At 51.1% G+C, this 24,035-nt stretch overlaps 1 protein-coding gene across 1 annotated transcript; it reads right to left on the bottom strand.

Annotated features, from left to right (window-relative positions):
- Window positions 1-61: 61 nt before the first annotated feature.
- ITPKC (inositol-trisphosphate 3-kinase C) lies at window positions 62-23,986 on the bottom strand. The gene is made up of 7 exons (XM_003943238.4): window positions 22,862-23,986; window positions 15,459-15,558; window positions 11,609-11,822; window positions 7,900-8,104; window positions 4,272-4,373; window positions 3,592-3,663; window positions 62-1,549 (listed from the first exon to the last, which is right to left on the bottom strand). The coding sequence occupies exons 1-7, from the start codon at window positions 23,984-23,986 to the stop codon at window positions 1,346-1,348; spliced, it is 2,022 nt and encodes a 673-aa protein (XP_003943287.3). The 3' UTR covers window positions 62-1,345.
- Between the last annotated feature and the right edge of the window lie 49 nt (window positions 23,987-24,035).

The following is a 24,035-nucleotide window of genomic DNA, read 5'->3' on the forward strand; positions in this document are numbered from 1 at the left end:
TACTCCACCCAGCACTTTTGCCAAGATACACTCCAGATGTAGAAGAAAAAGCTTCATGACATTGACTCTGAATGTCTTGTTTATTGGGGTGTCGTCATGGGCAGGAGGCTCAGCAGAGCCATTCTGCCTCCTGCTTCCAGTACTCCCCCGTCCAGCAACTGCCTCATATAAATAAGTATCAGGATGGTCAGTAGAAAAGGAGAGCCCTTGGCCCTGGAAGACAGTGTGGGAGCTTCAGCTTAGGGAAGAGGTAGGTACCTGTCCGCCAGCCCAGCCTCGTGGGCCGGGAAGACCTAGCTGTGGGTGCTGCAGGAGGGGGATGGAGGGGCTCGCAGCCACACCCCAGGGTTCTAACAGTCTTTGGTTTGGACCAGGCTGCAGGCCAGGGTTGTGGCCGGCAGCCCCACCCACCCTGGCCTCTTGACACATACCCTGTGCTTTTCCCTGCAGGGGCCTGGGATGGGGTCCTGAGCGCAGCAGCTCTGAGAGGCAGGGAGAAGCCTGCTTTCCCTGCCTCCAAACCTCTTTTCTGCCACTGCTGTTGGCTGAGAAAGGAGAGAGAAGCCTGACGGTCAGGCAGGAGGAGGAAGTCCTGAGGCCGGATCCGATGCGCAGAGGAGCGAGATTCTGCTGGCACAGTAGCTGGCATGTGGCTGTGGTTTGGGTCTGCAGGAGGTCAGCAGAGTCCTCTGAGGAACACGGAGAATCCCACAGGGCCATGGCAGGGCAGGACCTCAGTGAACTGTGCCCACCCAGAGGTCTCAGCCTTCAGGCTGCGTCCAGTCCCGTAAGGTAATGCCCTCTGGGCCTTTTGTCACTCAGGATTCAAATGGCTCCCCAGTGAAGACACAGGACTGTCACTTTCCCCAAATGGTCCAGTGGTGCCTACATCCGTTCACCAGTGATGCTTGACCCAGTCCCCAGCCTCAGCTAACTGGCAGCCTGGAGGCTGACAGGGAGGCAGATCATAGGTGATTCGTGTAGCCTTAGGCCCCCGTCACGCTGTCCCTGTGACATCTGAACTGAGTGCTCTCAGGGCAGCATGCTTTTGCTGTGGCCTCTGGCAGCCCCTCAGAAACCTTCCCAGCAGATCAGGGGACCCCGTTCTGGTTTTTCTGACTCACTGCCTCATCATGTTCCTTCCAGGCCCCCACAGCTCCTGCATCACGATGGGCCAGGTGCTACCTGGTCTCCCAAGGCCCCTCAGACCTTTCCACATTGGTCTCGTGGCACATGACACAACCTCTCCCATCCCTGGCCAACTTCAGGTCCCCCATGGCATCTCAGGACTCCTCCCGCTAGACTGGTGCCATCCAATTAGTAAACCTGGCGGTGGCGGAGCAACTCAGCTCTGTGCCAGCCCCTGCAGGAGGCGGATCATGTTGTCCAGGCCCCAGAGGTAGCCATCCTCACGGTTGCCCTCAGCCCAGGGCAGCCTGTGGCTGAGTGTGTTGTGGTCGGGCAAGGCCACCGTCTTGCCGAAGTCGATCATCCAGACCTTGGCCAGGCCGGTGTGGTCATGCACGAAGAGGAGGGAGCTGCCCACCACCTGCCGGGGGAAGAGACAGTAGGTAAGGGGAGGAGCAGGCCCTGGCCAAGGTCCTCTGCGGACAGGCATCAGAGCAGGGTGGCTGACGGCATGAACCCTGGAGCCTCGGCTGCTTGAGTGCAGATCCTGGCTATGTCACCTCCTGGCTATGCAGCCTTGGGCAGGTGTCTTAACCTCTCTGTGGTTCTGCGTCCTCACAGTCAAAGTGAGAGGAATAAACTTAGTCCCCCCGGCCCATGGTTTCATTTTCTTTGGTTTTAGTTACTCTCAGTCAACTGCAGTTCAAAAATATTAAATTTATTCCAGAAATAAACAATTGGTAAGTCTTTACTCGCACACTGTTGTAAGTACTGTGCTGAAGCCTGGTTCCATCCCTGCTCTGTCCCACCTGGGATGGGAAGCATCCCTTTGTCCAAGTGATCCTCCTGCCTCGACTTCCCAAACTGCTGGAATTACAGGCATAAGCCACTGTGCCTGGCCTTTGCTAAGCCAGAGTGCAAACTCAAATGCCTTCAGGATCCAGAATGAGTGAAGAGAGCCTGGTAGAGACTAAAGAAGTGGAATGCTGGTCGTGGTAATGCACACTTACAGTTCCAGCGACAGGAGGCCAAGACAGGAGGATCACTTGAACCCAGGAGATTGACGCTATAGTGAGCTATGATCACGTCACTGCACTCCAGCCTGGGCAACAGAATGAGATCCTGACTCTGACAAAAAAAATTTTTTTTAAAACTAGAAATTGGATAATGCCTTTACCTAGAAAGAGACAGCAACTTCCTAGGCCCCGTGGACTGCTACTGATAATTGGTTTCCTTCTCTGTAGAGTGGAATAATGGTACCAGCCCCTACTCATCGGGTGCATGGCAGTCAGCTCTCAGTGATGCCGTTTTAATTTAATTAAGTTAATTAATTTTTTGAGACAGAGTTTCGCTCTTGTCCAGGCTGGAGTGCAAATGGCAAGCTCTTGACTCACTGCAACCTCCATCTTCATCTTCCCAGGTTCAAGCAATTCTCCTGCCTTAGTCTCCCAGGTAGCTGGGATTATTGGTATATGCCACATACCTGGCTAATTTTGTATTTTTTAGTAGAGATGGGGTTTCTCCATGTTGGTCAGTCTGGTCTTGAACTCCTGATCTCAGGAGATCCACCCGCCTCAGCCTCCCAGAGTGCTGGGATTACAGGCATGAGCCACCGCGCCTGGCCTTATTTTTTATTTTTATTTTTGTAGAGACAGGTCTCATTATGTTGCCCAGGCTGCTGTCGAACTCCTTGGTTCAAGCGATCCTCCCATCTCAGCCTCCCAGAGCGCTGGGTCTATAGGCATGGGCCACCACACCTGGTCTATCTTATTTTATGTTTATTTTTGAGACAGTATTTCACTCTTGTTGCCCAGGCTGGAGTGCAACGACTCACTGCAACTTCCGCTTCCCAGGTTCAAGTGATTCTCCTGCCTCAGCCTCCCGAGTAGCTGAGATTACAGGTGCACGCCATCATGCCCGAATAATTTTTGTATTTTTAGTAGAGACAGTTTTGTATTTTTAGTAGAGATGGGGTTTTACCATGTTGGTCAGGCTGGTCTTGAACTACTGACCTCAGGTGATTCACCTGCCTCAGCCTCCCAAAGTGCTGGGATTACAGGTATGAGCCATGCCTGTTTTATTTTTTGAGACAGGGTCTTGCTCTGTCACCCAGACAAAAGTACAGTGGTACAATCACAGCTCACTGAACCCTCAACTTCCTGGGCTCCAGCAGTTCTCCAGCCTCAGCCTCCTGACTACCTGGGACCACAGGTGCACACTGCCCCACCAGGCATTCTTTTCTTTTTTAATAGAGATGGGGTCTTGCTATGTTGCCCAGGCTGGTCTTGGCACCCCTGGGCTCCAGCAAGCCTTCGACCTTGGCCTCCCAAAGTGCTGGGATTACAGGTGCGGGCCACCACACCCAGCCCCTTTTTATATCTTTGACCTGTCATCAATGGCTTTCCCTCCATGCACCTGGACCCCAACACCCCCACATCCACCCATGGCGGCCAGGGCTCCCACCTCGTGGGTTTTGAAGAAGGGGGAGATCTCCAGAGCTTCACGAAGTTCTTCTAGGCGTGCCACGTACTTTTGCTGTGTGACAGGGAGGGTTCTTTGGTTAGCAGGGGGACCTCATGGGGGCTTACCCACCTTGAGCTCTCACCTCACACCATGCCCCCAAAGACGTAGGCAGGCTCTAGCCAGGAAGGAAGAGGGGAGCCAGGGGAAGACAGGGTGGAGGAGTGAGGGCTTGGATTCATCAAGGTGGCACGGACAATAGTGGTGGATTCCATGAATTTCTACTCCCATTCAGAGGCGGAGTCTGCCTCCCAAACCCTTCAGTCCAGGCTGGGTCACATGACTTGCTGAATAGCAGAGATGACAGTGACCATTCTGAGCCCAGGCATCAAGAGGCCTTGCATTTTCACTTGTTCTCTTGGCAAGTGAAACAAGTGAGAACAGGCCCAGGCCATCCTGCTGTCGAGAGACATGTGGCCAAGTCATGAGCCAACCAGCAGAGCTGGAAGCAGGGCCACCCTGGACCAGCCAGCCTTGCCAAGCCACCAGCTGACCTCAGACTGAGCAAAGCCAGCCAGTATCAGTCCAGCCCCACCCAAAGCAGAAGACCACAGACTTTGGAGCAAGAATAAATGGTGGCTGTCTTAAGCTGCTACATTCTGGGACATGGGTGTCCCGCTCACCAGGATTATGTGGTCTCCATCCACGAAGTCCTCCAGCACTTTCGTCACCTGCTCCAGTGCCTGTGTCTTCTTGAAGTTAGTGTTGCAGGTCCCATCTGCTTTCTGCAGGGCAGGGTGTATAGGGACAGGGTCATGGCATTTTCCTTCCCACACCCAATACCCAGCAACCTCAAATACCTCCCAGGAGGCCAGGCGTGGTGGCTCATGCCTGTAATCTCAGTGCTTTGGGAGGCCGAGGTGGACAGATCACTTGAGGTCAGGAGTTCAAGACCAGCCCGGGCAACATGAGGAAGCCTTGTCTCTACTAAATTTGCAAGAAATTAGCCAGATATGGTGGTGGGCGCCTGTAATACCAGCTACTCAAGAAGCTAAGGCAGGAAAATCGCTCGAACCTGGGAGGCAGAGGTTGCAGTGAGCAGAGATTGCGACACTGCATTCCAGCCTGGGCAACAGAACAAGACTCTGTCTCAAAAAAAAAAAAAAACTTCCTAGGGCCATCCACCTGCCTGCATGATTGCTGCCCAAGGAAGAGGCCGGCCTACCTGCTCAACCCAGCCCCAGGTTACATGCCTGCGCCTCAATCCTTCCACGCCCTTCCAATTTTGAACCTCCTGGTGGAACCCATCTAGCTAAGTGGGCTTTGGAGGAGGGGGTGGAGCTGGCTTTGAATTGTAGCTCTGGTCTTTTCTAGGTGGGCAGTCCTAAGTCACTTCACCTGCCTCAGTCTCAGTTTCCTCATCTGGCAAATGGGAATTGTGTTTATGTCTACTTGCTAAGGCTGGTGTAAGGATTAGAGGAGATCAGGTGTGTAGGATGCACAGCACAGTGCCTGGCACATAGTTATTTGAGACTAATGAAACTAACGTTATTTGTTATGTTTGAGAGGGGCTCAGAGAAGCCATGCTGTGCCAGGTGCTACAGGGGAACATGGCAATAGGGGGTAACAGGACAGATAGTCAGATGAGGGAGGCAGACCATGATTAAGATCATCGCAAAGGAAGATAAGAATAATGAAAGAGAGCCAGGCGCGGTGGCTCAAGCCTGTAATCCCAGCACTTTGGGAGGCTGAGGCGGGTGGATCACGAGGTCAAGAGATCGAGACCATCCAACATGGTGAAACCCCGTCTCTACTAAAAATACAAAAAAAATTAGCTGGGCATGGTGGTACATGCCTGTAATCCCAGCTACTCAGGAGGCTGAGGCAGGAGAATTGCCTGAGCCCAGGAGGCGGAGGTTGCAGTGAGCCGAGATCGCGCCATTGCACTCCAGCCTGGGTAACAAGAGCGAAACTCCGTCTCAAAAAAAAAAAAAAAAAGAATAATGAAAGAGAATAAGGAGCTATGAGGAGGTGAAGAGGGTACCCTGATCTAGTAGAATGGAAATCAAGGAGGGCTTCCCTGAGGAAGCAAAATTTGGAAGGAGACAGAAAAATGACTGAGATTCAAGCAGGGGACATAGAGGGAAGAGACCAGGGTGTGGTGGCATGCACCTGTGGTCCCAGCTACTCAGGAGGCCAAGGTAAGGGATCACTGGAGCTTCAGAGATCGAGGCTGCAGTGAGCTGTGATCGCACCACTGCAGTCCAGCCTGGGCAACAGGGCGAAACAAGAGAGTGAAACCTCATCTCTATCAATCAATAAGAACATTCCTGGCAAAGAGGTGCAGAGGCCTCGTGGCAGGAAAAAGCAGGCCCATTTCAAGGAAATGAAAGTGCTTCACTGTGCCTAAAGGTACACAAAGAGAATGAGAGGAATGAGTGGCCGGGCGAGGTGGCTCACACCTGTAATCCCAGCACTTGGGAGGCTAAGGCAGGCAGATCACTTGAGGCCAGGAATTCAAGATCAACTTGGCCAACATAGTGAAACCCCATCTCTGTTAAAAATACAAACGATTAGCCAGGCGTGATAGTACATGCCAGTAATCGCACTGAGTCGGGAAGCTGAGGTGGGAGAATTGCTTAAACCCGGGAGGTGGAGGTTGCAGTGAGTTGAGATTGTGCCATGGCACTCTAGCCTGGGTGACAGTGAGACTCCGACTCGAAAAGAGAAAAATGAGGGGGAGATGAAGCTATATCCCAGAGGGCCCTACAAGCTGTGGAACTTTGCTGGTTTTGAACAGGAGAATGGCAGAGTCAGATCAAAAAGCATTCTCACACATGCCTGGTGGGGTGTGCAGCGGCATAACACCAATAGTGGAAGTTTGGTCATCTCTAGCAAATTGCCATGCCTTTAGTCTTTGGCCCAGTAGTGCTGCTTCTGGAAATTTGGTCTACAGCTAAATCTGCATACTTGCAAAATGTCTTATGTACGATGCGATTCTTTGAGGCCTGGTAATGGCAAAAAATGGAAATAACCCAGGTGTCTGTCTATAGGGTACCATGGCACATGGACAAAGAGAGTGTGACATAACTGTGGGGGAAAAAACCCGGTAAGAAAGAGGAGGCTCTCTATGGAATGATGTGGAAAAGTCTCCAGGATGTTACAATTTCTTTCTTTTTTTTTTTTTTTTTTTGAGATGAAGTCTCGCTCTGTCGGTGCGGTGGCGTGATTTCAGCTCACTGCAATCTCTGCCCCCTAGGCTCAAGCGATTCTCCTGCCTCAGCCTCCCGAGGAGCTGGGACTACAGGTGTGCACCACCATGCCCAGCTAATTTTTGTATTTTTAGTGGAGACGAGGTTTCTCTATTTCTTGACCTTGTGATCTGCCCACCTGCCTCCCAAAGTGCTGGAATTAAGGCGTGAGCCACCACACCCAGTCCAGATGTTACTATGAAGTGAAAAGAACAAAGTAGCAATCTGTATGCATACCGAGGAACATTTAGGATGTACAACTGCATTTCCTTGCAGTGTCAGGAAGAAATACAAGAAACTCGTCAAGTGGTTCCCCACGAGCAGGCAGAGGAGGGACAGAATGGGGAGGACAGCAGCAGGGTTGGGAGAGAAATTTCTCCACATTTACACTTTTATAATATTATTTTGACTTTTGAACCATTAGACTAGCTATTCAAACAATTTTTTTTCTTCTAGAAGCAGAGGTTCCCTGTGTTACCCCGCCCTGGCCTCAAGCAATCCTCCTGCCTTGGCCTCCAAGACTGCTGGGATTACAGGCATGAGTCACCAAACGTGACCTATTCAAACAATCATATTTAATTTTCCAAAGAAAAAGGAATACAATAGCTGGGCATGGTCACGCATGCCTATAATCCCAGATACTTGGGAGGCTGAGGCAGGAGAATCGCTTAAACCTGGGAGGCAGAGGTTGTGGTAAAAAAAGAAAGAAAAAGGAATGCAGAAGGAAAAAGAGAAAGCTTCGCCATAGCTGGGGGAAAGGGATCCCTCCAGCTCTTGTGCTGTAGGGAGATCAGGGCCGGCACACTCAGGGAGATGGAGGAGAAGATGGGGCTGGACTAGGATGTGACCATGAAGAAGGAGAGAAGAAAAAGATGGACTCAGGAGATGCTCAGGCAGCCAGATCAACAGAACATGGGGTAAGACAGAGGCTGGGCCTCCCCAGCCCCAGCCTTTCGTCCCCTGCTGTCTCTCGTACTCTCTCTCAGCTTTCCCCAAGAAGCCCTGCCTGGGATCTGGCGCTAGGCCTTCCTGGGACAGTACAGGCGCTCCTGGCCCTCACCTTGATGCCCTCGATCCGGAAGCCGAGGGTGGAGGTGGAGCTCACGGTTTCCCTCCACTGCATGTAGCGGGGCTTGGTGACCGCACCCTGGGCATGCTCCTCAGGGGTAGGGGCCCCAGGGTCCACAGCCACCATCTTTTCATACATGTCCTTCCGGGGACGCGGACGTTCCCGTGCTTTCACCAGCTCCTCTTCCAGGTAGGTCCTGAGCACACAGAGGATGTGACAAAGGAAAGTGTGAGGAACAAAGCTGGAGGGCTTATCCTTCCTGATACTGAGACATAAAGCCACAGTGTGGCACAAGAATGGGCAGATGGATGCCTGGAATACAAGAGTCCCCAGGGACACACACGGCGAGACATGCAGTTTATGACAACACACTGCAGTTCAGTGGGGAAAGGGAAGTCTTGGTCTTTTTCCTTTTGAGTCGGAGTTTGGCTCTTGTTGCCCAGGCTGGAGTGCAATGGCACAATCTTGGCTCACCGCAACCTCTGCCTCCTGGGTTCAAGCAATTCTCCTGCCTCAACCTCCTGAGTAGCTGGGATTACAGTCCCCCCACCACCACGCCCAGCTAATTTTGTATTTTAGTAGAGACGGGATTTCTCTCTGTTGGTCAGGCTGGTCTCCTGACCCCAGGTGATCCACCTACCTTGGCCTCCCAAAGTGCTGAGATTACAGAAGTGACCCACCTCAACTGGTACTGCGTCAACAGGATATCCATATTGATCCCTACCTCCCCCACACATAAATGTTAATTCTAGCCAGATTGTAGGTCAAAATGTAAAAGCTAAAACAATAAAGCTTGTGGAAGAAAACATATTTGCATGAGCTTGGAGTGGGAAAAGATTTCTTAAACACAAAGAAAAAACTGACAAACTGGACTGAATTAAAGGTAAGGCCAGGTGCTCATGTCTATAATCCCAGGACTTTGGGAGGCCAAGACAGGAGGTTCGTTTGAGCCCAGGAGGTCAAGATCAGCCTGGGCAACATAGCGAGACCCAGTGTGGTGTTAGTTAAGATGTATTTTGGTTTCGTCCATGGTTCCTGGCTCCTAACTCCCATAGCCCTTGCTATAATCTTGCTGGGATTACAGGTATGATTACCCGCGTCAGGCCTTTTTTTGGAGGCGAGTTGTGGGGGCGGGCAGAATATTGCTCTGTTGCCCAGGCTGGAGTACAGTGGCGTGATCTTGGCTCACTGCAACCTCTGCCTCTCAGGTTCAAGCGCTCCTCCCACCTCAGCCTCCTGAGTATCTGGAATTACAATAGTGCAGAGTCAGGGTTCCACCACGTTGCCCAGGCTTGTCTTGAACTTCCAGCCTCCAGTGATCCATCCGCCTCAGTCTCCCAAAGTGCTGGGATTATAGGCAAGAGCCACCCCGCCCGGCCACAGTCTTTTGTTATTATAATGTGGGGTGTGTTAGACCTCAAGAAACCACAATTTCTCTGACCTTCTTCTGCCCTCCCTTCACCTGCCCCAAGGCAGGACTCTAATCTTTCCCCACCTTCCTGCCTGGGGTCTTAGGATCCTCCCCAGAGAGGGTCCCACCCTATACCCTGGGGGAAGGCCTGCTGGTGTCCTAAAACCTCCATCAAAACCCAAGGACTGGTTCCTTGAGGGTGGTGCGCCCAGGGAGGGCGGGGAAGCTCTGCGGCCGAAGGGCCCATCCCTCGCCTTACACATCTCTTCATCTTTTCCAGTATCCTTTGTTGCAGCACCCGACCTTTTTGGCACCAGGGACTGGTTTCATGGAAGACAGTTTTCCCCACGGACTGTGAGGGGGATGGTTTCTGGATGAAACTGTTCTACCTTAGGTCATCAAGCATCGATTAGATTCTCATAGGAGCGTGTAATCTAGATCGCTGGCAGGCACAGTTCACAGTAGGGTTCGCCCTCCTGAAATCTGCCGCAACTGGTCTGATAGGAAGTAGAGTTCAGGTGGTAATGCTCGCTGGCCTCCTACCGTGGGGCCCCATTCCTAAGAGGCCACGGACTGGTACTGGTCCATGGTCCGGGGGTTGGGGACCTCTGGCCAGGCTGGTTGTAAACCAGTAAAATAAACCAGTAAAGGTAAGTAAACCAGTAAAGGTAAGTAAGTGTTACCCTGAGTTCTTTGAGCCACTCCAGCAAATTAATTGAACCCAAAGAGGAGGTCATGGGAACTCCAACTTGGAGCCAATCAGCTGGAAGTTCAGGAGGCCTGGACTTGTGACTGGTGTCTGTGGCTGGGGGCAGTCTTGGGGACTGAGCCCCCAACCTCTGGGATCTGACATTATTTCCAGGTAGATTGAATTGGAGGACATCCAGCTGGCATCCATTGCTTGGTGTGTGGGATTAAAAAATCTACACATGGGCATGCACATTGGCTCATGCCTGTAATCCAAGCACTTTCAGAGGCCGAGGCGGGCGGATCACTTAAGGTCAGGAGTTCAAGACCAGCCTGGCCAACATGGTGAAACCCCGTCTCTACCAAAAACACAAAAATTAGTTGGGTGCGATGACAGGCACCTGTAATCCCAGCTACTTGGGAGGCTGAGGCAGGAGAATTGCTTGAACCTGGGAGGCAGAGGTTGCAGTGAGCTGAGATAGAGCCACCGGACTCCAGCCTGGGTGACAAGAACAAAACTTTGTCTCAAAAAAAAACAACTCTACATATTTGGCCACAGAAGTCTTCTGTGCTGTCGTTGTGGCAGTGGTATGACAGTAGAGGAAAAACATGGTTTCAGAGATTTTCCTAATCAGCCTGTCTCTACAAAAAAACTGAAAATTAGCTAGGCGTGACGGTATGTGCCTATGGTCCCAGCAGCTCAGGGGGCAGAAGTAGGAGGATCACTTGTGCTCAGGAGTTCAAGACCAACTGGGCAGTACAGGGAGACGTCTCTACAAAAAATAAAAAAATAGCCAGGCCTGGTGGCACATATCCATAGTTCCAGTTACCCTGGAGACTAAGGTGAGAGGACCACCTGAGCCCAGGAGTTCCAGCTACAGTGAGCTATGATCACACTACTGCACCTCAGCCAGGGCAACAGAGAGACTCTGTCTCAAAAAAAAAAAAAATAATAATAATAATGCTATTTTTGTTTATCAAAAGATGTTTATCAAAAGACTATTAAAAGACTGAAATGGGAGAGTTGGAGAGTGAGAGAATGTGTGTGTGTGTGTGTAGGGGGGATTATAGGTGTGAGCCACTGCGCCCAGCTTGAGAGAGCAATTAGTGTCCACTTCTTGCAGACTGGCCATGGTGGCTCAAGCCTGTAATCCCAGCACTCTGGGAGGCCAGGGCGGGCAGATCATCTGAGGTCGGGAGTTTGAGACCCGCCTGGCCAACATCGTAAAGCCCCGTCTCTACTAATAATACAAAAATTAGCCAGGTATGGTGGCGGGCACCTGTAATCCCAGCTACTTGGGAGGCTTATGTGGGAGAATCTCTTGAACCCAGGAGGTGGAGGCTGCAGTGAGCCAAGACTGCGCCACTGCACTCCAGTCTGGGTGATAGAGTAAGACTCTATCTCAAAGAAAAAAAAAAAGAGAGCTACTATTCCAAACCCATTGGAATGGCTTAAGTTAATAAAACAGTACCAAGTACCGGTGAGAATCTGGGATGACTGGAACACTCGTACATGGTGGTGGGAAGATACACTGGTACAACCACTTTAAAAATGGACTTGGTGCTATTTTCAATAATGCCCACCCCCTGCCCCAGCTCCACCTGCTGCCCATCTTGCAGTCCATAATGGAGGGACCCTCGAAGTCCGCCAGGAGGTCTTCCATCTGGTTGAAGGTCTGGCCATCCTGCAGCACCACGCCATAGTAGGCAGGCACGAAAGGCCGCAGCGGGTCTTTCATCAGCTGTTCCAGGCTGCGCTGCTCACACTGACAGAAACGTTTCAGAATCCGACCATCCTCTCCTGCCTGGAAGTTCCCTAAGGACGGTAGAATCGATGTGAGGATGAGAAACTGGATCTGAGAGAGAACCTCCCCCGAGCTCCCTGTTGGCATCAGATCCTGGCCACCATTGTCTTCCCTGGTCCTCCTGCAATGCTCTCTCTCCCTGCAGTTCTTAGAGTCTTGGCCAGGGGTTGGTAAGGAAAGGGCCAATTACTGTTCTCTATTGCTTAAACAAAGTCCTGTTCCCAGCAGGTGGTGTCATTTGTTTTGTAATTTTTGATTGTACCAGTGTGATCATCTGTGGGAATTCTGTGAGATCTAGGTCCAGAGCATCACTCTCCAGAGTGGATTTGCATTTGCTCCTGCCTCGAGTCCCCAGGTGCTAACAACCAGGGCCTATTTAAGTTAATTTATAGATCAAGCATTTCCTGGACCATGCAGATAGTGTAGATTAAAATTTCTAATTTCTTCTTGTGGCAAGCCGTATTTTCAGATTATATGTATATATATTTGGATCACACCTGTAATCCCAGTGCTTTGGGAGGCCGAGGTGGGTGGACCACAAGGTCAGGAGATGCAGACCATCCTGGCCAACATGGTGAAACCCCGTCCTATGTTGGCCAGGCTGGTCCCGAACTCCCGACCTCATGATCCGCCCACCTCGGCCTCCCAAAGTGCTGAGATCACAGGCTCAAGCCCAGATTGTATTTTCTTTTTCTTTTTTTTTTTTTAATTGAGAAGATCTCAATCTGCCCAGGCTGAAATGTGGTGGTGCAATCATAGCTCGCTGCAGCCTCAAGCTCCTAGACTCAGGTGATCCTCCCACCTCAGCCTCCAGAGTAGCTGGGACTACAGATATGCACCACCACACCCAGCTAATTTTAAAAACAATTTTGTAAAGTTGGGTAGACTGGGTGTTGCTATGTTGCTGAGGCTAGTCTCGAACTCTTGGCCTCAACTGATTCTCCCATCTCAACCCCCCAAAGTGCTGTGATTATGCCCAGCCTGGATTACATTTTCCAAAGTTGGCTACAACAGTATCTCCTGACCCACTCTGGAGAGGATCAGAGTGATCCTGCTCTTCTAGAATTTTCCCATTAAGAAGTGTACTCTAATTACTCTTCCAAGCCGGGTGCAGTGGCTCATGCCTATAATCTTAACACTCTGGGAGGTTGAAGTGGGAGGATCCTTTAAAGCCAGGAGTTCAAGGCTGCAATGAGCTATGGTTGCACCACTGCATTCCAGCCTGGGCAACAGAGTGAGACCCTATCTCAAAATTAAATGAATAAATAAAAAACAGATTGCTCTCCCATTACATTTGGGAGGGTTTATGACAGAAGTGCCACTGCATGACTTCTGTTGGCAGAGACACTTACCTTCAAGGCAGTCCTGAGCTGTCTTGTTAGAAATCTAAGTACTGTGAGGCCACCATACTATGAGGAAGTTCAGGTAGCTACATGGCAAAGCCACGCTGTAGGCCTTCCAGGTGGCAGCCCCATCTGAGACCCCAGCCAATAGCCAGCACCAACCACCAGGCATGTAAGGGAATGAACCTCCAAAAGTCTTCAGCTTGCAGCCTCCAAGTGTCCCTAGCTGAGTTCTTAGATATTTTGGGTCAGTGACAAGCCATCCCTGCCATCCTGTATGAATTGCTGGCCCCAAACTTGCGAGGTTAATAAAATGGTTGTTTTATTCCACTAAGTTTGTTTTTTATTTAACCATCACTAAGTTTAGGGGTTTGGAGTTAATTTAATTTATTTTTGAGACAGGGTCTCACTCAGTCATTTAGACTGGAGTGCTGTGGTGTGATCGAGGCTCACTGCAGCCCAGACCTCCTGGACTCAAGCAGTCCTCCCACCTCAGCCTCCCAAGTACCTGGGACCACTGGTGCACAACACCACGACTGGTTAATTTTTTAATCTTTCACAGAGACAGGGTCTTGCCATGTCGCCCAGGCTGGTCTTGAACTCGCTGGCTGAAGAGATCCTCCCACCTCAGCCTCCCAATGTGCTAGAATTACAGCCATGAGCCACTGTGATCTGCTGAGTTGTTTTTTGTTTTGTTTTGTTTTGTTAATAAACTCAGCAATAGTAACTAGAACACATAGATGAAAGACTTGTGTTGCCACAGTCTTAGGGGAACTTGCCTTATTTCCAGGTCATATCCAATGACAAAAAAGGCAGACAAGTTCTCTTACTGTCTCTGTTTGCTGATGGGCACAGTTTTCTAGTTCAGCCTGCTGCTGTTTTTTGTAAATAAAGTTTTATTGGAATACAGACACACTCATATGTTTACATAGTGTCTATGCAGCTTTCCTGCTGTAATAACAGAGCTGAGTAGCTGCAACAGAGACCACATGGCCCACAGAACCTAAGATATTTATGGTCTAGCCCTTCAAAAGAGTGCTATATGCTATGCATTTACTACTATGTGCTGGAGGATTTTGCGAGGTCCTGGGGGCAAACTGTTATAGCTGCTATTTACTGAAGACCTACTAAGCTCTGAACATGGGGAGAGGGCAAGGAGTGATCGTTTCCACTCATGAGGGTCCTGTGCCTCAATCTTTTTTTTTTTTTTTGAGACAGAGTTTCACTCTGTGGCTCAGGATGGAGTGCAGTGGCACGATCTCAGCTCACTGCAACCTCCTCCTCCCAGGTTCAAGTGATTCTCCTGCCTCAGCCTCCTGAGTAGCTAGGATTACAGGTGCCCGCCACCACATCTGGTTAATTTTTTTTTTTTTTTTTGAGACGGAGTTTCGCTCTTGTTACCCAGGCTGGAGTGCAATGGCGCAATCTCAGCTCACCGCAACCTCCGCCTCCTGGGTTCAGGCAATTCTCCTGCCTCAGCCTCCTGAGTAGCTGGGATTACAGGCACGCACCACCATGCCCAGCTAATTTTTTGTATTTTTAGTAGAGATGGGGTTTCACCATGTTGACCAGGATGGTCTCGATCTCTTGACCTCGTGATCCACCCGCCTCGGCCTCCCAAAGTGCTGGGATTACAGGCTTGAGCCACCGCGCCCGGCCAATTTTTGTATTTTTAGTAGAGACGGGGTTTCACAATGTTGGCCAGGCTGGTCTGGAACTCCTGACCTCCAGTGAAACACCCGCCTCAGCCTCCCAAAGTGCTGGGATTACAGACATGAGCCATCACGCCCGGCCAATCCTTTTTTTTTAAATTGAGACAGGGTCTCACTATGTTGCCCAATTGGTCTTGACCACCTGGGCTCAAGTGATCCTCAGGTCTTGGCCTGCTAAAGTGCTGGGATTAAAGATGCCCAGCCTCAATCTTTATATCCATTTTGATTTTAACTTTTCAGTTAATCCTGCAAGGGAGGTAAGATTATCTCCACATTAACAGATGGTACAGCTGAGGCCCAGTAAAGGAAAGTAAATGGCCCAGGGTCACCCATGAATACAGAGCAGAACTAGGGTTTGAGCCCAGGCCCATCTGTCCCCACAGCTGAAGCTTCCTCTCTCCACCCGAATAACAGGGAATAGCCCTTTGTTCTGACATAAGAGCCAGGCCCAGGCCTAAGCACTGCCCATAACAGCCCCATAAGGTGGGGACTGTCACCAAGCCCATCACTAGTTTGGGGAACTGCAGAGAACATCCCTTTCCCTGGCCCAGGAGACTCTGCCCAGCCCTGTCCACCACCGCCCCACTCTCACCAGCGTGTCCGGAAAGCTGGACCCAAGGGTAGTGTTTTCGGAAGGAGACCACGAAGGGCGAATACTTCAGAACTGTCTTCAGCTTCTTCCAGGGTTTGCTCTGTTGGGGGCAGAGCAGGACAGGGTCAGGGCCAAGGTCAGGGAAGGCAGGGGCTAGAGGTGCTGCAATGAGAGGGAAGGAAGGGGAACCTGCAGTCTTTCCAGGGCCAGGGGCTTCCTGGGATCACTGTTCCCAGGCTTGTTGGGGTGAGTGAGCCCCACTCAGTTCAATCACAAGATTGTCCAAAGGCCTCAGCAAGATAGGGGAAGTTCTTTGTCAATTTCTCCCTCTAGGTCTTCAGTTTCTTTGCATCTATGTCTCTCTGTCCTTCTCTTATAAGGAAGGATAGGCTAGGTTTTGCTGTGGTAACAACCAACCCCTACATCTTCCACAGCACATACACAGTCCCAAATCTTTTTTTTTTTTTTTTTTTGATATGGCATCTTGCTCTGTTGCCCAAGCTGGAGTGCAGTGGCACGATCTCGGCTCACTGCAACCTCCACCTTGCGGGTTCAAGCAATTCTTCTACCTCAGCCTCCTGAGTAGCTGGGATTACAGGTACCCGCCACCATGCCCGGGCTGCCTCAGTCTCCCAAAGTGTTGGGGTTGTAGGCATGAGCAATTATGTTGGGCCTAGTCACAAATCTTGAAAGCCTCATCTCTGTCCCTAAACCAGGTGAGACCTCCTGGGGAAAATGATAGAGGCAGGAGTCGATGGATGGAGATGGACCACAGAGAGAGACAGAAACAGAGACAGATGATGTAGTGATGGCAGAGAGACAGGGACAGCAGCAGAAACCACGGCAGTCGTGAGAGCTGTTCACCACAGAGCTCCAGCTACTAGTCCAGAGACGTCCCTCCTGCCTTCCTGAACCGAGGTTTTCATTTTTTTTTTCTTCCCATTTTTAGAAGATAGGATCTCTGTCACCCAGACTGCAGAATAATGGCACCATCATATCTCACTGTAACCTCAACCTCCAACTCCTGGACTCAAGCGATCCTCCCATCCCAGCCTCCTGAGTAGCCAGGACTACAGGTGTATGCCACCATGCCCAGCTATTTCATGGCATCTTGCTATGTTGCCCATGCTGGTCTTGAACTCCTGGCCTCATGCAGTCCTCCCATCTTAGTCTCCAAAGTGCTGGGATTACAGGTGTGAGCCACCACACCTGGCCTTGCTTTGGCCAATTAACTGTGAGCAGAAGTGTCACTTTTGTGGAGGAGACTTAAAAGCCAGTACATGACTCTCCATGTTCGTTTCCCTGTGGGTGAGAGGGTAAGAAGAGAAGTGAAAGCTCCCTCAGCCTGGGCCCTGGAGTGAAGACAGCATGAAGCAGAGCCCCCGACCCACCACTGACCCATGGCCAGTGTGTAGTATAAACCAAAATAATCCCTTGTTGTTCTAAGTCACTAAGATTTGGGGGCTACTTGTTACTGCAGCAAATCCTGACCTACCCTGACAAATACAGAGACCGGTATAGAATTGCTAAAATAGAAACAGGCCGGGTGTGGTGGTTCTCACCTGTAATCCCAGCACTTCAGGAGGGTGAGGAGGGTGGATCACCTGAGGTCAGGAGTTTGAGACCAGCCTGGCCAACATAGTGAAACCCCATCTCTACTAAAAATACAAAAATTAGCCAGGTGTCATGGCACACACCTGTAGTCCCAGCTACTCGGGAGGCTGAGGAATGAGAGTCGTTTGAACCCAGGAGGTGGAGGTTGCAGTGAGCCAAGAACACGCCACTGCACTCCAGCCTGGGCGACAGAGCGATACTTCATCTGAAAAAAAACCCAAAAGAAATATAGGATGACTGAAAGAGAGAGAGAGAGATACAAAGTAATGATAAAAAGAAAAAGATGAATAGACATAGAAAAAGAGAGAGACCGAGAATGATAGGAAATCACAGAAGCAGCCAGGTGCGGTGGCTTACGGCTGTAATCTCAACACTGGGAAACCAAGGTGAGAGGATTACTGAGCCCAGGCGATCGAGGCCAGCCTCAGCAACATAGCAAGACCCCCGTCTCTACCAAAAAATTACTTATTTATTTATTTTTCAAGATGGAGTTTCACTCTTGTTGCCCAGGCTGGAGTACAATGGTGCGATCTCGGCTCACTGCAACCTCCACCTCCAGGGTTCGGGAGATTCACCTGCTTCAGCCTCCTGACTAGCTGGGATTATAGGCAAGATCCACCACACCCGGCTAATTTTTGCATTTTTAGTAGAGACAGAGTTTCATTTCACTATGTTGGTCAGGCTGGTTTCAAATTCCTGACCTCAGGTAATCCACCTGCCACAGCCTCCCAACTGTGCCACTGCACTCCAGCCTGGGCAAGAGGGCAAGACCCTGACTCAAAAAAAAAAAAAGAAAAGAAAAGAAAAGAAAACCAGAGAAGCAAACAGAAAACAGGTATTTCGTTGTATCATTCTGACTAAACTGTGAGCTTTTTGACAGGGTTAGGGTCTGACTCATGAACACATACACACACAGGAATACATTCTGCACCCCATAAGCACGTAGAGTCCCTTAGCAAGTACTGGAAGAGTAGGTCACCTCCAGAGAAGGAAGCTGTGTAGCTCATCCCCCTCCTACCCCAGGATCAAGGGCGTGTCCATCTCTCCAGCCCCCTCAGAGGCCAGCTACCTTGCAGACATCTCATTGACAGTGGGAAGGTTAACAGGGAGTCACGCTGTTGGGCTTCAGGGTTCAGGAAGGGCTAGTCCCGCCCCAATCCAGCTGCCAGCTCTGGGGAAGGGATGATTAATAAAGGTTCCTGTTTACTAAGTACCTGGAACATTCCAGGCACAATGACAAAGACTCGGTGTGCCACAACCTACTTAATTCCTAAAAACACAACCACAGGGAGATTACTGTCTTGGTGTTACAGAGGAGGAAACAGAGGGTCTGAGAGGTGAAGCCACTAACCCAGCATCACCCCGCACAGCGCAGGGGTTCTAGCTCTGGTTGGATCTCAGTGCCTTGGGGCTTACCCTACTACGTTCTTGCTGGACTACAAGCTCTTGAGGGCAGAGACTGGGGTTGCTGTGGTTATGATGATGTCCCTGGCACATGGCCTGGCACACAACAGATGCTCCAGAAACCTTCTCTGATACTTGGATTGAAGGATGTTAATTGAGATGTTTTTAATCATAATTTTTTTTTTTTTTTTTTTTTTTTTGGAGACAGGATCTCACTCTGTTGCCCAGGCTGGAGTGCAGAGGTATGATCTTGGCTGATTGCAACCTCCGCCTCCCAGACTCAAGCGATCCTCCTGCTTTAGCCTCCCAAGTAGTTGGGATACAGGCATACGCCACCACACTTAGCTAATTCTTTTTTACTTTTAGTAGAGATGAGGTCTCACCATGTCGCCCAGGGAGGTGTCAAATTTCTGGGCTCAAGCAAACCTCCTGCCTCATCCTCCCAAAGTGCTGGGATTATTGGTGTGAGCCACCACACCTGGCCCCTTAATCATAAATTTAATATCTTCTCTCTCTGTTTTATGTAAGATCTGGGCCAGGCACAGTGACACGCTTGTAATCCCAGCACTTTGGGAGGCTGAGGTGGGTGGATCACCTAAGGTCAGGAGTTCAGGACCAGCCTGGCCAACATAACGAAACCCCACCTCTACTAAAAATAAAAAAATTCGCTGGGTGTGGTGGCGTGCACTTGTAATCCTAGTTACTTGGTAGGCTGAGGCAGGAGAATCACTTGAATCTGGGAGGCTGAGGTTGCAGTGAGCTGAGATCTCGCCACTGGACAACAGCCTGGGCAACAGAGAGAAACTATGCCTCAAAAAAAAAAAAAAAAAGTTAGATCTGATGGTTTACCTGGGCTTTCTCAGAATTTTTTCATGATGGTCTCAGCTTATATGCCCCTTCCTCCAGGAAGCACTCTCTGACACCCCACGTCTGGCCAGTGACCTCTGCTAGGCTCACACAACCTCCTGACCACTCTGAACTGTGACTGTCTGCTGATGGGTCTGTCTCTGTCATGGGCCTGGGAGCCCTATTAGTGTCCTGATCACTGCTTTTACCCCAGCAAAGCTAACATAGAGCCAAACACATAGCAGAGCCTTAGGGAGTGACTTTTGTCTGATGAGAAGAATGGGATAGCAGTGGCTCACACCCATAATCCCAGCACTTTGGGAGGATGAGGCAGGAGGATCACTTGAGCCCAGGAGTTCAAGACCAGCCTGAGCCTGAGCAACACAGTGAGACACTGTCCCTACAAGAAAGAAAGAGCAAGAGAGAAAGAGAGAGAGACAGAAAAAAGGAACACAATTTTAAAAAAAGGAGGGGATGATGAGAAGGAAGGAAGGAGGAAAGGGAGAAAGGAAGCTGAGGCTTTACGGTCAGACAGGATTTCAAAATTAAGGGAGAAGGAAGCAAGGGGATGCCGGCAGTGGGAACGGCTTGAGCAATGTGTGGAGGCAGGACAGCAGCAGGGTGTTCAAGGAACAGCGTGTACTCACGCCTCGTTACGGCAGAGGGGGTCAGGAGGAGGGAAGGAAGCCGGGTCTGGGAATGCGTCTGGAGACCGGAGGCTCTGAAGGCAGCACTGAGCCAGCCCCTGACTGCTCTCAGAGAGGGCACCTGAGCACGGTGGTGTCTGCTCAGAGCTGGGCCATGGAGGCAGATCCTGGAAGGATGACCAAAAACCGGAGACAGAGAGGCCTGGGAGGGAGACAAGTTAGGAACAGAGCCACATGCTGCAAGGTTTAAAACGGTGGGTCTGAAACTCAGCCAGAACTGAGTCAGAATCCTGGCTCTGACTTGACGTGGCCAACCCTAAGCAAATGAACTCACCTCTCTATGCCTCAGCTTCCCCATCTGTGGAATGGAGACCACCTCAGTGCTGCCGTAAGGATTCATCGTTAACACATATAAAGCCCTTAATTAAGATAGATATTATTTTAAGATGGAAAAAAAGGCCAGGTGCAGTGGCTCATGCCTATAATCCCAGTATTGTGGGAGGCTGAGGAGGGTGGACTGCCTGATGTCAGGAGTTCAAGACCATCCTGGCCAACGTGGTGAAACCCCGTCTCTAAAACAAACAAAAAGAAAAAAGAAAAAAGAAAAATTTAACAACAAAAAAGACCAAAAAAAACAAACAAACATAAAACTTAAAATACTGCCTGGTGTACGGTAAAGATTTGAATCCGATCTGTATCTTCCAATGTGTGCATCCTTGGACAAGTGACTTGACCTCTCTGTGCCTCAGTTTCCTCATCTGTAAAAAGAGATAATAATAGTGTCTACCTTGGCCAGGCACTGTGGCTCATGCCTGTAATTCCAGCACTTTGGGAGGCTGAGATGGGTGGGTCACTTGAGGTCAGGAGTTTTGAGACTAGCCTGGCCAACATGGTGAAACCCCATCTCTACTCAAAATACAGAAATTAGCCATGTGTGGTAGCGGGCACCTGTAGTCCCAGCTAGTAGGGAGGCTGAAGCAGGAGAATTGACGAGGCAAAGGCTGCAGTGAGCCGAGTCAGGAGAACCCAGGAGGCAAAGGCTGCAGTGAGCCGAGACTGCGCCACTGCACTCCAGCCTGGGTGACAGAGAGAGACTCTGTCTCAAAAAAAAATGTCTGGGTGCAGTGGCTTATGCCTGCAATCCCAGCACTTTGGGAGGCTGAGGTGGGCAGATCACCTGAGGTCGGGAGTTTGAGACCAGCCTGACCAACATGGAGAAACCCCATCTCTACTAAAAACAAAAAAATACAAAATTAGCCCCAGCGTGGTGGTGCATGCCTGTAATCCTAGCTACTCGGGAGGCTGGGGCAGAAGAGGCAGGAGAATCGCTTGAACCTGGGGAGGCAGAGGTTGTAGTGAGCCCAGATGGCGCCATTGCACTCCAGCCTGGGCAACAAGAGCGAAACTCTGTCTCAGAAAAAAATGTATCTACCTGATGAGGGCTGCTGTGAGGAGTGAGTGAGTTAGTAAGAGCACAGCACTTAGCACAGGGCTAAGCATGAGTGAATTCTAGCTGCTGTTGTTGTTATTATTATTATTATTATTATTCACCCACTTCCAGCCCAGCTGTTCTGACATGCCAAGGAGGTGAGAAAGTAGGCCGAGAGGAAAAATCAATGGCAGAAGGCCCGGGAGGGTCAGCCCCTGCACACGGGCACTGGCACGTCAAGGCAGGTCTATCTCTCACAGTTAGGGCCACATGTGTGAACACGTCCCTAAGGCAGACATGTGGGGTGAGGGGGGCCCAGAGCAATGAGAGGCCTCAGCAGGCAAGCTGACAAGCTGATGGACTCCGGACTCCGCTCCCAGCCCCACGTGAGTCTCTCCAGTTTCACATCAGCCTCTGCTCTGTCCTGCCCTCCCTGAACCTGCCTGGCCAGCCCTCCTGATTCACCAGGGAAGAGACACACCCAAGCTGGGGGTGAGGGTGGACAAAGTAAACAAGAGTGTGCAGGGGGCTTCTTGGGGACCTGCGGGTCATAGGGGAGACCATGTGGGCTCCTGGCTAGATCAAGAATCCTTTGGCATTTGGGGTTCACACAGCCCTTTGAGAATCTGATGAAAAGCTGGGGGAATCTGCTTCACTCCTTAGAAAAATGTACATACAGGCTGGGCGCTGTGGCTCATGCCTGTAATCCCAGCACTTTGGGAGACCAAGGCAGGCAGATCACCTGAGATCAGCAATTCAAGACCAGCCTGGCCAACATGGAGGAACCTCATCTCTACTAAAAATACAAATTAGCTGGGTGTGCTGGCATAGCCTGTAATCCTAGCTACTTAGGAGGCTGAGTCAGGAGAATCACTTGAAGCCGGGAGGTAGAGGTTGCGATGAGCCAAGATCATACAATTGCACTCCAGCCTGGGCAACAAGAGCGAAACTCCATCTCATAAAACAAAAAAACGTGCATACAAATGGGCTAAGGGGTGGTGAAGGTTTGTGAACCTTTAAGGCAGCCACAGGCCCCAGACAAAGAAACGTGGGGTAGAAAGTGCACCCTGCCTGTCTCCCTATTCCAGTATTCTTCAGATTCCAGAGGATTCGACAGAGGTCAGACCCTCACTACAACAATATATGTGAACACACACAGACTCACTTAGTTCTACAATTTCAGGGGTTCCTGGGCCCCATGAAGTCCGTCACTGGCTGTCCATTGCTGACCCCCAGGACTGGAGACAGTGCAGGAAGAGAAAAGGAGAGAATTAAGAGAGGGTTCCTGGAGTGGGTTAGTAACCTGGCTGTCAGAGGGAGGAGGTTAGTGGATGGAAGAGGTTCCTGGAGATGAAATTGCTGATGGGCAACTAAGAGTAAATGGGTAGAGAACTTTCCAAGCAAGGCAGGGAAATAAGGAGTTTTGGGAGATGTGACTCAAGGGCAGGATGGGTCCCACTCACCCCAGACCTGTCCTCGGGATCGCTGGCACCTCCGCCCCCGGCCACCACGTCATCCTCAGACTCGTCGAAAGAGGAGGCAGAGGAGAAGCCGCCACTGCCCCCAACAACCCGGGAGGGGGGTCCCACTGGCTGGGCCTCAGGCTCAGGGGTCTCAGGGGTGATGATGAGGCGGGGCACAGGGCACAGGGGGCTACACTTCAGGTGAGAGTACAAGTGAGTCACCAGTTCCTCAGGTTCTGGTTCCTCTAATGGGCCATCCTCAGGCTCTCCCAAGAGGCAGTCTGTCCCAGGTGCCGTCTGGGAACCATCAGTGCCAGGCTGTGTCCAGGAGCCATCAGTATCCTGTTGTGTTTGGAAACCACCAGTGCCAGGCTGTTTCCTGGCTGTTTCAGTATCCTGTTTTTTCTGGGAGCCATCAGTGTATGGCTCTGTCCAGGGACCTTCAATATTCTGTTGTGTCCAGGAGCCATCATTGTACAGTTCTTTCCAGGAGCCATCAGCGCTTGCCTCTGTTGAGAGACAGGCTCCTTCTGGGTGAGTCTGGAGGTTGGAACTGGTCTGGTGGGTCCAGAAGTTATCAGCCCAGGACTTGACCCTCTCTGGCCGAGTCTGTGACCCATGTGTTTCCAGCTCTGTCCAGGGCCCATCAACCCCTGGCTGTGTCCAGGGGCTGGACTTCTCGGGCTGAGACTGGAGGTCGGACCTGTGCGGATCAGTCCAAAGGCCATCTGTCCCGGTCTCCGTCCAAGGACAGGTCTCCAGCTCTGACCAGCTCCTTTCTGGATGCGTCTGGAGGCTGGACCTGTCTGGCTCCGTCTTTTGGTTGGGCCTGTCGGTCTCTACTCCAAGGCCAGTTGCCGCGAGCTCAGTCTGTCCGTCTGTCCAGAATTCTGTCTGTGGACTATCGGTCCCCGGAGTAGGACCGAGGCCGGGCCCCTCCGTCCGGGCCCAGGGCCCGCCCCCCTCCGGCCGCGCCGCCGGAGCCCCAGAGCCGGGCCCAGGTCGCTGCTGTCCCGGCTGCCGCCGCCGCCCTCCTCGCGGCGCCTCCAGTCCCATGCGGGCCGCTGCGGGCAGTGCCCCGGCCTCTGCCTCGCTCAGGCTCCCGCGGCACGGGCAGCGCCTCATGCCCGCTCCTTCGGTTCGGGCTTCGGCCGATCCGGCCCCCTTCTATCCC

The sequence above is a fragment of the Saimiri boliviensis genome, chromosome 14 (assembly GCF_048565385.1).
Source record: "Saimiri boliviensis isolate mSaiBol1 chromosome 14, mSaiBol1.pri, whole genome shotgun sequence".
NCBI lineage: Eukaryota > Metazoa > Chordata > Mammalia > Primates > Cebidae > Saimiri > Saimiri boliviensis.